This window comes from Notothenia rossii (assembly GCF_949606895.1).
Source record: "Notothenia rossii genome assembly, chromosome: 11".
NCBI lineage: Eukaryota > Metazoa > Chordata > Actinopteri > Perciformes > Nototheniidae > Notothenia > Notothenia rossii.
Window position 1 is genome coordinate 28209273 of NC_136910.1, and position 13762 is coordinate 28223034.

A 13762-nucleotide genomic window follows, 5' to 3' on the forward strand; every position below is an offset into this window, starting at 1 on the left:
AGCTTTAGGCTACACGGTTGTGGTTTCAATTTAAAAACAAATAAAAGGACCTGAACAAAATACTTAAGCGAGTGTGTTTTTTTCCAATTTGTTCAAATAATTGTTTGGGTTTTCAAAGACACCGTTATGGATACACACAGATGTGTCACGCCTAAACTAATGGCTTAAATACGAAGCCTGATGTTGGAGATGTGGACCTAGCAGCTAGCTGTAGATACATGTAAACACACCGCTGTGAACTTCCTTCTCAGATGAAAACGAGCTGTATTTATCCGGGAACTCCCAACGTTAGCTAATCAACACATTGTACACAAGCTAACGTTAGCTTCCGCAATCTATTGCGCTGCTGTGTTTTGACAGGTTTCGACAGATCGAGTCTGAGCTTTGATAACTTTAATCAAACTTGTTGTAAGTGTACGGAAAGCTTGCAACCCAGCTCGACGGAAAATGTTTAAGAGATAAGCTTTAAAGATAAAAAAAATGTACCTGTTCGCTGAGTCTGGAAGTATTTCAATCGCCTGACAGACAAGAGATAAATGTCTGCTTTACTAGGAGTCCGTATCCAACCACACTTCCGCTTTCAGAATTTCAGAATAAAAGCTCGTTCACCTAAAAACGTAAAATTCACACACACGACAATCACACACACACACACACACACACACACACACACACACACACACACACACACACACACACACACACACACACACACACACACACACACACACACACACACACACACACACACACACACACACACACACACACACACACACACACACACACACACACACGATCCCATCCCAAAAATGGCGATTAAAAACAAACAAAACGTTTTTTTAACGTGAGGCTTTTATTCTGGAAATATGACAGGAAGTCTCAAGTTCTCGATCCGGCTACTGGTGGATGTGGAGCCAAAATGCACATCTTGAATCGCTACACTAGTACGAGTGAGTTGTTGTTTTTGTCTTCGTGTCTGCGGCATTCCGAAAGCATGTGAACCCACAGCTTAGTGGCGCTATCGTGTTAACAGCTAAGTTATCGTGCCTGTCTGCATACGCATAACGTTACAGCATACATGCCAACCTTTCCAAATCAAAAAGAGGTAGGTTTGCGCGTGGCAAATGTGCACGCCCAAATTTGGTAATCAGAAGAAATGGAACCAGAGTAATTGCAGGTATAAACCATGTATACATTGCATCACTTTTTGCATTTTTCACAAAAATTGGTCATACGATGTTCAGTCAGTTTAGTGCTGAGAATTTCAGGGTCTGGTTTCCAGTTGCAGCAGGTTAATTTTTTTAAGATGTTTCTCTTCCCTGCCAACAGACCTCCGTGTGCTTCTCTCCTCTCCGCGATACCTTGATAAAGTCATGATCTGCTGTCCACTTGGCTTACACATTTTCCCACTGCTTGGTGGGCTTCTTCTTCTCGGGAGTTCTATTCATCGCGGAATTTCCATATCAAAACCTGTAGCTGTGTGCTGGGCCGGCCCTGACCAAATTGCTGCCCGAGGCAAGATTTTAGCTTACTATAGTAACGCAGTGTAGGCGGGGCGATCGACTTTTTGGCGGGCGGAGCGACGCTGCATACAACTGCCGTGACGTCATCTTCAATGCGACACAAATCACAAAACAACAATGGAAGATGTGGAAGCCATCGTGTCCTTGCTTATGTGTATGTGTTTTTTTATCACCGTTTTCAAAAATGCTGCAAGGTTCACTGTTTTCAAAAATGCTGCAAGCGTCCCTTAATATATGCGACACTAGGGATTAAGTCGCGCGACAATTGTGACGATTCTCTCTGACCAATTGGCAGTCGTCACTAGTTTAGCATATTCCATTTGTTCACCCCGCTTGTTGGCCTCGAGAGAACGACAACTTTGTCGTGCCAGAAAAATTGTGAAAAAGTACCCCCGGGCCAGAACTAGGCCAAGTGGAAGCGCAACCAAAAACAGGCCCGGCACGGCTCGGCACGCTTAAAGGGGGCTCCGCGCTGCTGTGTGAATGCGCCATAAAGCTCTCCCCCCCCCACGGCCGCTTACGCAGTAAATTCCAATGTTAATAAAAGCACACAGAAGCTGTATACGTTTTTTGGGAGTTTGATTTATTTTAAATTAACACAAATACAAAATTAAATTGCACACTAAAACCATTATTTCAAAAAATGAATTTCGCATAAACCTCTGTTTTTTACTGGGGCAGGGGCATTTTTATTTTTGTAATCATCTCTGTTACTTATGATGCTTTTAGTGTTCGGTAGCTCAGTGCTCATGGTGCCGCTGGAGCACCCTGCTCCTCTGCCGAGCACCCTGCTCCCCCGCCGGAGCACCCTGCTCCCCTGCCGGAGCACCTGGCCGAGCACAGGCTCTACTCCTTCCTGGAGTGTTTCTTGTTAAAATGGCGTTTTCATAGGCCAGGCCCCCACGAAGAGCGCCATCCTTCTTGCACATTTTTTAGTGGTAATGCAGGTGCATTTCAACTAAGGTGTCTATCACGTTGTGTCTTGAAACCCAAAAATAATAGTTTGTTTCCCCGTCGACTTACATTGGGAAAGACTGCCCTGCAGTGTTTCCCCTACCATTGTCTTGGCGGGGCGCTGCGCCCTGCCAACGGAACCTCGCGCCCTGCCTAAAATTCAAGGTGTTTTTTTGTTTTGATTATTTAAAGATATATATATATATATATATATATATATATATAGCACCAAATTGCAACTGAAGTAATCTATCTACGGTCACGTTTCACATTGAACATGTGCTCTTTTATTAAATAAACTAAACGCCTATGTTATTTATCCAATGTGCATGTTTCAGTGTCCACTGCCTTGCGTATTCACATTCTCCCTCCGCTCTGTTTCTGAAGGGCGGGGATCCGCTCCCCCCCCCCCCCCCACACACACACACACACACACACACGCGAATGCACACACTCACAATCAGAGACAAGAGCGGAGGAAAGGAGGAGAACAACAGCTCTGCTGTCTGCCCGTTTGTGTCCCCCCCCAGTTTCAAATTAGTTTATTATTATTTTTTAACTGCAAGCCGTTATCGTCACGAGAGAAGGATACATACAGCGTGCCCAGGTGGACGCGTGCGAACGCGACAACGAACGTAGCGTGCACATTCTAAAAATAGCTCACAGATGGTGAGCAGGTACCGCGGTTTTGAACTATAGTATTGAATTTGACAGAAAATGAAACGCCAGCAGAAGAATAGTCTAATGAGTTGGGTGAAAAAAAAGACAGGAGATGTGAGTTGGTTTATTCAGTAAATTAGCTCAGGATAATTGGATGTTCTGTCTACACCTGTTGATGTGAGGCTAATGCAGGATTTGCTAGCTTGATGCTACCGGCATTTAGCGGCAGTGACTCAACAAATTGCCACTTAAAATGTATCGTCAGCAATGTATGACAAGCAGACTGCTTGTTTAATGTTAGACTCACACCAATAGCTCAATATGATCATAACACGATTGCTTTCATATCAGAGATCTGATGAGGTGGAGCTGCCTCCAGCAATAGAGGATGAGGTAGAGAGAAGCAGCAGCAGCACAAAGTTGCAGCAGGTATGTTATATGCTGTAGACAGGTGATTTAAATGTATCAATGAAAGGAAGAAGTGTAGGCTACATGATAAGAAGGGAATACAGTTTGAATTAAAGTAATAAAGTATAGTGTAACACTGTACTTTATTACTTTTTAATGTGCAAATACTTTGTTACTGTACGATATCAATAACAATAATCCGCAGCTCCTCTCTCTGCTCCAGAGGATAAAAAAAATTCGGGTGCCCTGATTTTTTTTCGGGATAACCGAGCAGCACCCTGCCAAGGCAGTACACCTAGTGGAAACACTGGCCCTGTAAATCTTGAATATCCATTATTTATGCCCTAGCCACACGGTGACGAAACGGGTCGTATCCGCTACAGTTCTCTATCTTATAGACCAGGGGTCGGCAACCCCTGGCACGCGTGCAGGACCGTAACCAGTGGCACACTAGGAATAAGTGTGCAAAATATTTAAATTGTATTGTCGGATCCTGAACGAGACCGCCGGCAGAGCGCGTCTCCCCCTGCAGAAGGAAGCCATGCACGCAACGCAGCGCAGAAGGATAACTTATAGGCCCTGCTCTCTTTAACTCCAGTCGACTTTCTGCTACTTTCCTCCATGGTGAAACAATTAGGGAGGAACTAACATTGCAGTACCCATAAGGAGCTGTACATGCTGCAATTTTTGCGTGGCTGTGTCTTTAGTTGAAAGCCCATTGGCGATCTGCTCATCTGTCATCGAAAATAATATGCTACACAGGGGCGGACTGGCCAACTGTGTGTTCTTGAGAATCACAGTACGTCCGGCCATCAGCGAACCGAGCCGGTCGCCCAGCGGGCCGTTAACGGCCGGGCTCGGTTCGCTGACGGCCGGCACCGCCCTTTATTTATTTAACTGTGTTTAAACTGCATCATGTAAGTTGCTCTGACAGGTGACAGAGGTCCACAGCTTCCCCGCAGCGAAGCTCCCCCGCCCTCCAGTTGACAGTTCACGACCGCCCCTTCCCCCGTTGACAGTTCACGAACGTCGGCACACTAATACGATTTTTTTTTTTTATTGGCACTTCATATCAAAAACGTTGCCGACCCCTGTTATAGACGGTTCGGTCACACGAGGCCGACAGGGAAACGCGGATAACAATAACGGGTCCCAAGGTAGGGGTGGGCGATATGACGATATCAGGTCTCCACGATATGCCTTTTCAGAGATATCATATCTATCGTGATAGTGCACCAGGGTAGGATTTTCATGGCGGCCGGTCTGGCCGTGAATTCCCGAAAATAATTGTACGTCCTGCGGCCACCATGGCCTGCGTGCCCCTGATACTGTTAACATTTTGAAGTTGCTTAAAAAGCGTCAAAACAGTGGTTTCTGAACTGCGTTATGCTGCGTTCAGAACGGACGCAATACGAATATTCTCACCCTAACCGCTGGAGTTTCACCGCGGCTGTCAGCTGTGTTTACTCCTGTCATTCAAACAGGACGCGCTGGAGAGGGGACGGGGCTTATATCCATGTAAATACTGTGGTGGAAACCAACTACAACAAAATTAACCTATTTTACCGTGATTTAATTGTAATACACGTTTCAAAATGATGCCGAAGTAACTAAATACTGATAACGGTTAGTCAAAACCAAGCTGTCTAGTCAGGATTCAGACAGTATTGCACTTCATTTATTGTCTTGGTTGATTCTGTTGGCTTATATTTTTATTTTATCAATAAGGTATTTATATTGTTTTTCCCTTTTGAAACAGATGTTCAGTTATTTTAAAGTCTTTGATTGCACTTCAAGTCTAAAGTTTACATTTTAATTGTTTGGCACTGACTTTTCCTCATTGATGTTTTATGTTTTACTCTCCTTTTCATGTTTATTGATGTTACATCACTGCTAGTGCTACCTAAAACAGAAAGTGCATTTTTATACTGAGAAACTGTGCCTTGAATATTTTTATTTTATTTAGCAAGAGAGTGCACTTTACTTGGTAAAGAAACCAGTGTTAACGTTCGTTGTGTAGGGTGTAGGCCTACCTACTTGAACACTGAGGATGTCATATCAAAATTCCTGTTGAATTGTTCATTCAGGGATTCATTGCAGCATTTAAACCAGCTTGAAATGGTATTTTGGTCTGTTACTCCTTTTTATTTTAGTTGTTGTTACCTTGTAGGTGGTTGTACTGTTAAGTAACTTGAAAAATAACCATAATAACCGACATGAAAAAATATCGTGATAAATATCGTCTATCGTGATACTGCTTGAAAAATATTGTGATATTATATTTTTCAATATCGCCCACCCCTATCCCAAGGTGGGTAAATCTGCGGACGCACGCTCTGAGGGGGCCAAACGGCTCCGTGATTACGCCCTATACGATCATTTCCTGATAACGAAAGTACTGATGCGCTGTCAGGAGAGGGGGAGGAAAAGAGAGACTCTGTGTATTATTCTTATATTATTATATAGAGTCGTTATTCATTTGTTTTAAAGCTCAATAAATAACAAAGAAGACCTTTGACCGGCACTTTTATAATTTTGTCCGGAAGATTTAAACTTTAACGGACATACATGTTGACCGCCGAAAAAAAATTCTAACAGAAACTCTGCCGCACGGTTCCCTCATCCCTTGGAAGAGACGGAGAGGTGGGTGTTTTTTATCTGCTGGTGGACTACCAAGGAGATTTACAGCAGGAGCACACGCTTGCCTCGGGGAGGGTGAAAAAGAGCCAGAGCCCTGCCTCTCCCCACCTCTTCTGCTAAATCCACCGCGGAGAATAAACAGAAGGGCAACCATGCATGCTCGGGAAGTCTTCTTCGCTGCTTTTTGTGTATTTTGTGGCTGAAGTACACTTACAGGCCCGGCATATGTACTACAGCGTCTCCAGCGGGTCGAGCGGTCTCGTGTGGAAGGACACGTTTCTGATTTCTGAAGACTTTTTTGATATCGAATTTGGTTCGTTTTCGTGTGGACAGGGCCTAAGCCTTGGTGACAAACTCTATTTGATAACTCAACAAATACATTTATTTCGTTTGATATAAAAATAATAATAGAAATGATACCCATTTAGTTAATTTTCGTATTTTCGTAAAGTTAAATGTGTTATCAGATGACAGAGCTCCAATCATTTACATCACAGAGGGGACAAAAGACTTGACAAACAACACTATGGCAAATGGTTTTGCGTAGGAATGTTGAGGATTTAAACCCAATGCAATATTAATAATAATAATAATAATTAATAATCTATTGACACAATTTGTAAACTTCTGGCTTAAAACTGTAGTGCAGAGGCTGGGCTGCAGTTTAGGTTTCAATGTTTAAAAATACAGAAACAAAAAAGCAATTGATTTAATGCCCAGAGTCGAGTTCCCGTACACACTGCTAAAACTGTGGCCAACACCCCCCTTTTCAAGCAGATATCAATGCATCCTAAATGTGTCATGAGAAGAAGAAGACATACTTTATTAATCCCTCACAGGAAAGTTTCTTTCTCCACTCTGTTGTGTTTACACACATTACACACACAGGGGAGGATATACATGCACAAACAAAGAGGATATACATGCACACACACAACCACATGCAGAGCAGAGAGGCTGCCAGTTATCCGGCGCCAAGGGAGCAGTTTCGAGGTTAGGTGCCTTGCTCACCTCTCCAGCTACCAGCTCAATCAATATATATTTTTTATTTTGGTCCGATTGGGATGGGAACCGCCGTCCCCTACAGACTGAGGCACTGCCGCCTTTTATGGGTGCTTTTAATGTGGAAAAACTAAATCTATGGTATTATTTGTAGATATTACACTCCATTTGGCAATCATATCAATGCTTTAAAGACTTTAAAAGCTGTTTTTATATGGTTATAAGACATATTTTGAGTATTGGTAGTAGGCTGATTATGATTGTTCATTGGAAAGACATTAGAACCCTGTTATATTTTAATGCAAATAACTTGTATGAAAACTGTGTCTTGGTCTGTGTTCCTATCATTTATTCTGAACAAATGTCTCCTGTTATTTTGTTACTCTTTTGTACACTTGTTATAATAGAGTAATTTTTATCTTATCTGAAGATGTTTTGCCTCAGTGCTCTAAAACTGTTAACTGATTAACTGTTTTGAAGCTGTAGCTATTATATCATGCTCTCCCTACTTTGTTTTCTATTTCAGATACGAGGCACTATGGGTCGCAGTCGCAGTTTGATCTCCGAAGGTGTTCCAGTAGTGGCAGTGTGCCTAGCTGCCTTGCTCCTCAGCAATGCCTTGATCTACCTGTATCTGGACTCTTTGTATCAGACTGATGAACAGCTGGTTTCATCTCATGTAGGCCACGTGCCTCAGCATTTTAAAATCACAAACATGAAAAACTTCACACCTTGGCTCCAGTGTTCACAGATAGACGCCGAAGTACGCAAGCTGAAGCTGATAGGCCAAGGAGCTGTTAAAAAGGTAGGTAGTCTATTAAAGGCAACGTTGGCTTTTGTGTTAACTGAATTAAAGGAGGGAAATGCAATTAACCTCAAGCCATGTCAATTCCCCATTCAGTTCTAATTAGGGATGTCCCGATCACCTTTTTTTGCTCCCAATTCCGATCATTTGATTTTGACAATTTGCTGATACCGATTTTTCGCGATCCGATCTTTATGCTATGCATTAAGAGAGAAAAAAGAAAAAAAAATTCAAGTTGTCCCTAAAGGTTATTTTTTTATTTAAATTGGATATTCTATCCAACATGGATATTGCTTCTTTCTTTCACAGCAGCATTGGATCAGTTCAGTTGTGCAGCATTGGATCAAAACAAAATAAAGCTTTCAGTACTCGTTAGCTTACTGCTACAATTAGACACTGCGCCCTGCCCACTCTGTTGCCAGATTTGAGAGAAATAAGCAACCAGGTCTATGAAAACAAGCACCAAAGAAGTATACATGATGTTGTGTAATTTGAAACCAAAACTAAGGCCTCAGGATGACTTTAAGACTTGAACATGGTCATTTTTGTTTTTTGAATATAAAATTTTAAAAAAAGAATCCCCATCCCCGATTTTTTTTCTCCCGATTCCGATCTTTTGAAAATCACGTAATCGGCTCCGATCCCCGATCAGATGTATCTGGACTCTTTGTATCAGACTGATGAACAGCTGGTTTCATCTCATGTAGGCCACGTGCCTCAGCATTTTAAAATCACAAACATGAAAAACTTCACACCTTGGCTCCAGTGTTCACAGATAGACGCCGAAGTACGCAAGCTGAAGCTGATAGGCCAAGGAGCTGTTAAAAAGGTAGGTAGTCTATTAAAGGCAACGTTGGCTTTTGTGTTAACTGAATTAAAGGAGGGAAATGCAATTAACCTCAAGCCATGTCAATTCCCCATTCAGTTCTAATTAGGGATGTCCCGATCACCTTTTTTTGCTTCCGATCATTTGATTTTGACAATTTGCTGATACCGATTTTTCCCGATCCGATCTTTATGCTATGCATTAAGAGAGAAAAAAGAAAAAAAGCATTCAAGTTGTCCCTTAAGGTTATTTTTTTATTTAAATTGGATATTCTATCCAACATGGATATTGCTTCTTTCTTTCACAGCAGCAATGAATCAGTTCAGTTGTGCAGCATTGGATCAAAACAAAATAAAGCTTTCAGTACTCGTTAGCTTACTGCTACAATTAGACACTGCGCCCTGCCCACTCTGTTGCCAGATTTGAGAGAAATAAGCAACCAGGTCTATGAAAACAAGCACCAAAGAAGTATACATGATGTTGTGTAATTTGAAACCAAAACTAAGGCCTCAGGATGATTTTAAGACTTGAACATGGTCATTTTTGTTTTTTGAATACAAAATGTAAAAAGAAGAATCCCGATCCCTGATTTTTTTTCTCCCGATTCCGATCTTTTGAAAATCACGTGATCGGCTCCGATCCCCGATCACGTGATCGGATCGGGACATCTCTAGTTCTAATGCACGATTTACCAGCCAAATCAGATTTACAAGAAATTCAGATTTGACAACATATTAAAAAGGGGTGAATTGAACTGCAAAGCTCCCATACAGATTAAATACTAGAACCTTGAATTTCACTTCACAAAAACTGGAGCAATGACTTCTTCAACACTTAATCAATTAATGTGTCCTATGTGTCCTAATCAAGAGACGACTCATTTAACATTTTTTTATAAATTCATTTTAAATCCTCTGTTTGGTATGAGTTGTAGCTCTGTTGTTGCTGTTGTCACCAACAACTAGTGTTGTCAGTATTCTTAGAGTCGTTGGCTATAACAATTACTGTTTTATTCTAGCTGATGTATTATCTCCTAATGAATAAAGACAGGCTGTCTACAGTTGTCAGGGCTTTTTACAATGATATAGAGCCAGTGGGAGAGTGGATGATACGTGTGTGGCATGTGCATGTGTAGAACGAGAAAGAAGTTGAGCGAGCGTAGAAAGTGTCTGGAAGTTACCGGGAGTAGCAGCAGTATGACAAAGTCACAAATATAAACAACGGCCTCCCAAGAATATTTAATGTTAGATTTAATTTACCAATCCTGCAGACACCCGCTCCATGGGGCGGAAGTCCAACAGCATGTATCCCCCCTGCAGCAGCAGCTCCTTACAGAGGAGAGGAGATGCCCCCCCCCTGCTGAGAAGGCCCTGTCACCATAGGTCCGGAGCTTGGTTCTGATGGGCTGCAGTAGGTTAGCTTCAGCAGACCTGAGGCGACTGGTAGGAGCGTGTCATTGGATGAGGTCACTGAGGTAGGGGGTGGGCAAGGTTGTTGAGGGCTTTGAAAGTGAATAGTAAGATTTTAAAGTCAATGCGGTGTTTGATGGGGAGCCAGTGGAGGTCATGGAGGCTAGGGGTGATGTGGTCAGAGCGTCGGATGGAGGTGAGCATACGGGCAGCTGAGTTTTGGAAATACTGACGTTTTTTGTGAATGTATGCAGGAGAACCATAAAGAATGCTGTTGCGATAATCCAGTCAGGGTGTGTCATCGGCATAAAAGTGGAACTCGAGTTGGTTTTGTCGAATAATTTTTCCAATTGGAGGATGTAGCTGATGAACAGAGGTTGACAAAGTACAGAAACCTGAGGGATGCCATGATTGACTGGGGCTGTGGGGGATTTGGAGTTGTTGATGGAGATGAATTGATGTCTGTCAAGGAGATAGGATTTAAACCAGGAGAGGAACCATTGTTGTGTGCATTGAAAACTGATCTGAATTAATCGATTGCATCCTATTCTGTAAGTGGTCCACTTACCAGGGCATGTTTTTGTCATTTGAAGCAGAACAGGGCAGAATAGCAGAGCTATTGGGGAGTATTGATCATGCTTAACTCATAAATGCACTCTTACCAATGTACAAGTTGCATTCATCAATTGGAAATTAGTAATTTGCACTACATTTTTATTCTTTACTGGAAGAACACAAAACTGTCTCTCAGTTAATGTCCTATGTTGTCAATGTTTCCTCTGCTCAGCCCTCACTCCTCATTACCGACCTCATCGTCCACTTTTCTTCCCCCAGGTCTATTTGGCAGAATGGAGGGGTCAAAAGGTAGCGTTGTCCAAACTGTCCTCTCTGGATTACCTGGATGATTTCCTCCATGGATTGTCTATGCTACAGCTCCTGCAGGGCCCTCGGGTGGTGCAGCTGGTGGGTTTTTGCCTTGAAGACTACACCCAGGTCACGGAGCACCATCCACATGGCCCCCTCCTTAATTTGGAAGGTATTCTTGAACAACAACAGCACCAGCAACACAATACATGGCAGGCCCGGCTGAGGTTGGCTATAGACTACGTCCTCATCCTGCATTACCTCCACAACAGCCCAGCTGGGCGGCGGGTCATGTGTGACTCCAACAGCCTGGAAAAAACCTTGTCCCAGTTTCTGCTGACAAGTGACTTTCACCTGGTGGTGAACGATCTCGATGCGCTACCTGAGGTGGACACACCCAACGGCCTTGGGGTAAAATGTGGTCATCGGGAGCTCACTGGGGACTTTGTTGCCCCAGAGCAGCTGTGGCCCTTCAGAAACGCAGGAACGCAATTTTCAGACGATCTCATGCCTGAGTACGATGAGAGAACAGACATCTGGAAGATCCCTGACGTGACATGGTTCCTGATGGGAAGGGTACCTGGGGGGGATGTAGTCCATTTCCATCTCTTTCAGATCCACCAGGAGTGTAAGAGGGAAGACCCCAGGCTCAGGCCTTCAGCTCTGGATGTGTCCAAGGTGTACCAATCAGTGTACAGCAGCATGGTGCAAGACAGTGCTGGCTTTAGAGACATGCTGTAGAATGTGTGAGTACATTTCTGACTCGCTTAAAAAAACCTGAACGTTAAATAGAAGCTACAGTTTCACAATCAGGTGTAGTATAATATAGTGCTTACTGAAACTGCTCTCTTCCCGAGGATTTCCCTCAATTTATCCAGATAGCTCAGAGGGACTAAGACCTTTACGCAAGCGGGTGTATGAACTTGTTAAATGAAACTTTAACATGTATTGTTTGCTGTGACGTGCGGTGAGGTCAATGCCTGGGGAGGCACGGACAGTATATTACACTTTTTTTTTTACTAACTATCGCTATTCATACATTCAACACAAATGAAAATATTAAATGGCCAGGCCCTTACCTTTACTTGTACAGATGTAGCGCTTCATTGCAGACTCCAGCTTACAGCTTCCTGCCTACGACCTGCCTAAGACCAGCATCTGGGAATGTTAAGCCCTCCCACTATTTTCCAAGAGGGCGTTGCCCGATTTTCAATTTCAGGTTTTAACCAGGAGATGGCGCTTCATTCACAAATACAGAAAGACAACTTTTCCAGCACTTTCAGTTGTGTTTTGAAGAGCATTTGAACACATCAATATTTTAGATCAAATAAAGTATATCTAATCTTGTAATTCAAATATAGTCTTTATATATTAAATAATCATAATAATGTAAATGTTTACATTACACTTCTTTATTTGTTATGCTCATACTTTTACCTTTAAAATAGTTTGCTTTACTATGCAGTTTATTTTTTGTACATTTTTGTGTTTGCTTCCTCCTGCTCCCTTTCGGACACATACTGTATGATTTATTATTATTATTAATATGAAGATATTATTAAGATGAGATAAGATGTTACTTTATTGATTTAACATTTTAGTTTAGAATGTGCTGTCCCACGGAAATTCAGAAGGCTCACAGGTCACATTCCGACCATTATTTAAAACAATAGGTGCTTTCACACCGTCTACAGTTTGATTTGTATAGAGGGAGCTCTGTGGCTGAATGGCCAGCAATTAGGTGTGGCGCATTTATCATAGGTGATCAGAGCTAACTGCCTGCCGTCAAATTTCATTTAAAAAACCGATCTGATCTTAAGACTATTTCTGCGTTCATAAAGAATGATAAGAATAATGCGTATTGAACTGGTTTCATTCATTTGTGAGTTTCTTTAACACTAGAACCGCCAATCGGGTCAATTTGTGTGATGTGTGTTGTGTGTGTGCAATGTAACTTTTTTTCAATAAAATATTAAAGTCTCCCAGTCCGTGACTTTTCCTGAAAGTGTGTTATGTAGCACCCTATGTTGTTAAAAATTGCATTCTAATAGCGGGATTTGACGGCTTTGGGTAGGCCTATACAAAAACCTCTGGCGGTTCTAGTTTTAAGGTAATTAGGTACAGTAGAAGCCCTTATTTATCAGTAACGAATTTAGCAGTTGAACATAAAAGTCAACTACAGATGTAGCACTCCAGATAGGACTCACATGGGTGTGTCCCAGTCAAAAGCCCAGCGATTCCCAGTGGCTGGGGGTGTTGCCAAATTGCTAGAGGGCGTTGCTAAATTTCCCCATTTGTTCAATTACAGGATTTAACCATGAGATGGCGCTTCATTCACAAATACACAAAGACAACTGGGTGTTTTAGAACTTATTCTGTTTGCAATGTTTGCAGCTCTGCAGTTGTGTTTGCTGAATACTGTAGCATTTAATCACTTATTTGTTATGGTTTTCACAGGCTACTATAATGAAAAAACTTCAATATTTTAGATCAAATAAATTATATAGTTTGCTTTATGCAGTATATTTTTTGTAATATTGTTGGGGTGTTTTTACACAGTACAGTAGATTGAAGTAAATCAATGTATACATTAAGATAAGATAAGATGGACCTTTATTAATCCCTGTGGGAAATGCAGTAGTTCAAACAGCAACAGGGTAAGAGTGGA

The 13762-nt window shown here is 42.1% G+C and overlaps 2 protein-coding genes across 7 annotated transcripts in view; one reads left to right on the plus strand and one right to left on the minus strand.

Moving 5' to 3' along the window:
- The window catches only part of LOC307023841 (peptidyl-glycine alpha-amidating monooxygenase-like), a 73749-nt gene extending 72252 nt beyond the window's left edge, over positions 1-1497 (minus strand). For 2 of the 3 annotated variants that reach the window (XM_079657443.1, XM_079657446.1), the window contains exon 1: positions 1402-1497. In XM_079657443.1, the coding sequence (XP_079513569.1) occupies positions 1402-1405 (4 nt within the window). In that variant the 5' untranslated portion in view covers positions 1406-1497. Of the gene's footprint in view, positions 1-486; positions 573-1401 lie in introns of those variants that run through there. The other variant, XM_079657444.1, reaches the window with a different exon arrangement.
- Positions 887-13082, plus strand: pomk (protein O-mannose kinase). 4 transcript variants are annotated; one of them, XM_079657450.1, is made up of 5 exons: positions 960-1180; positions 3492-3569; positions 7717-7995; positions 8762-8824; positions 11065-13082. In XM_079657450.1, the coding sequence occupies exons 3-5, from the start codon at positions 7729-7731 to the stop codon at positions 11833-11835; spliced, it is 1101 nt and encodes a 366-aa protein (XP_079513576.1). In that variant the 5' UTR covers positions 960-1180; positions 3492-3569; positions 7717-7728; the 3' UTR covers positions 11836-13082. The 4 variants fall into 4 exon arrangements, with proteins under 4 accessions (XP_079513574.1, XP_079513576.1, XP_079513575.1 ...); XM_079657448.1 differs by lacking the exons at positions 960-1180; positions 3492-3569 and adding an exon at positions 887-953; XM_079657449.1 differs by lacking the exon at positions 3492-3569.
- The last annotated feature ends 680 nt before the right edge of the window (positions 13083-13762 follow it).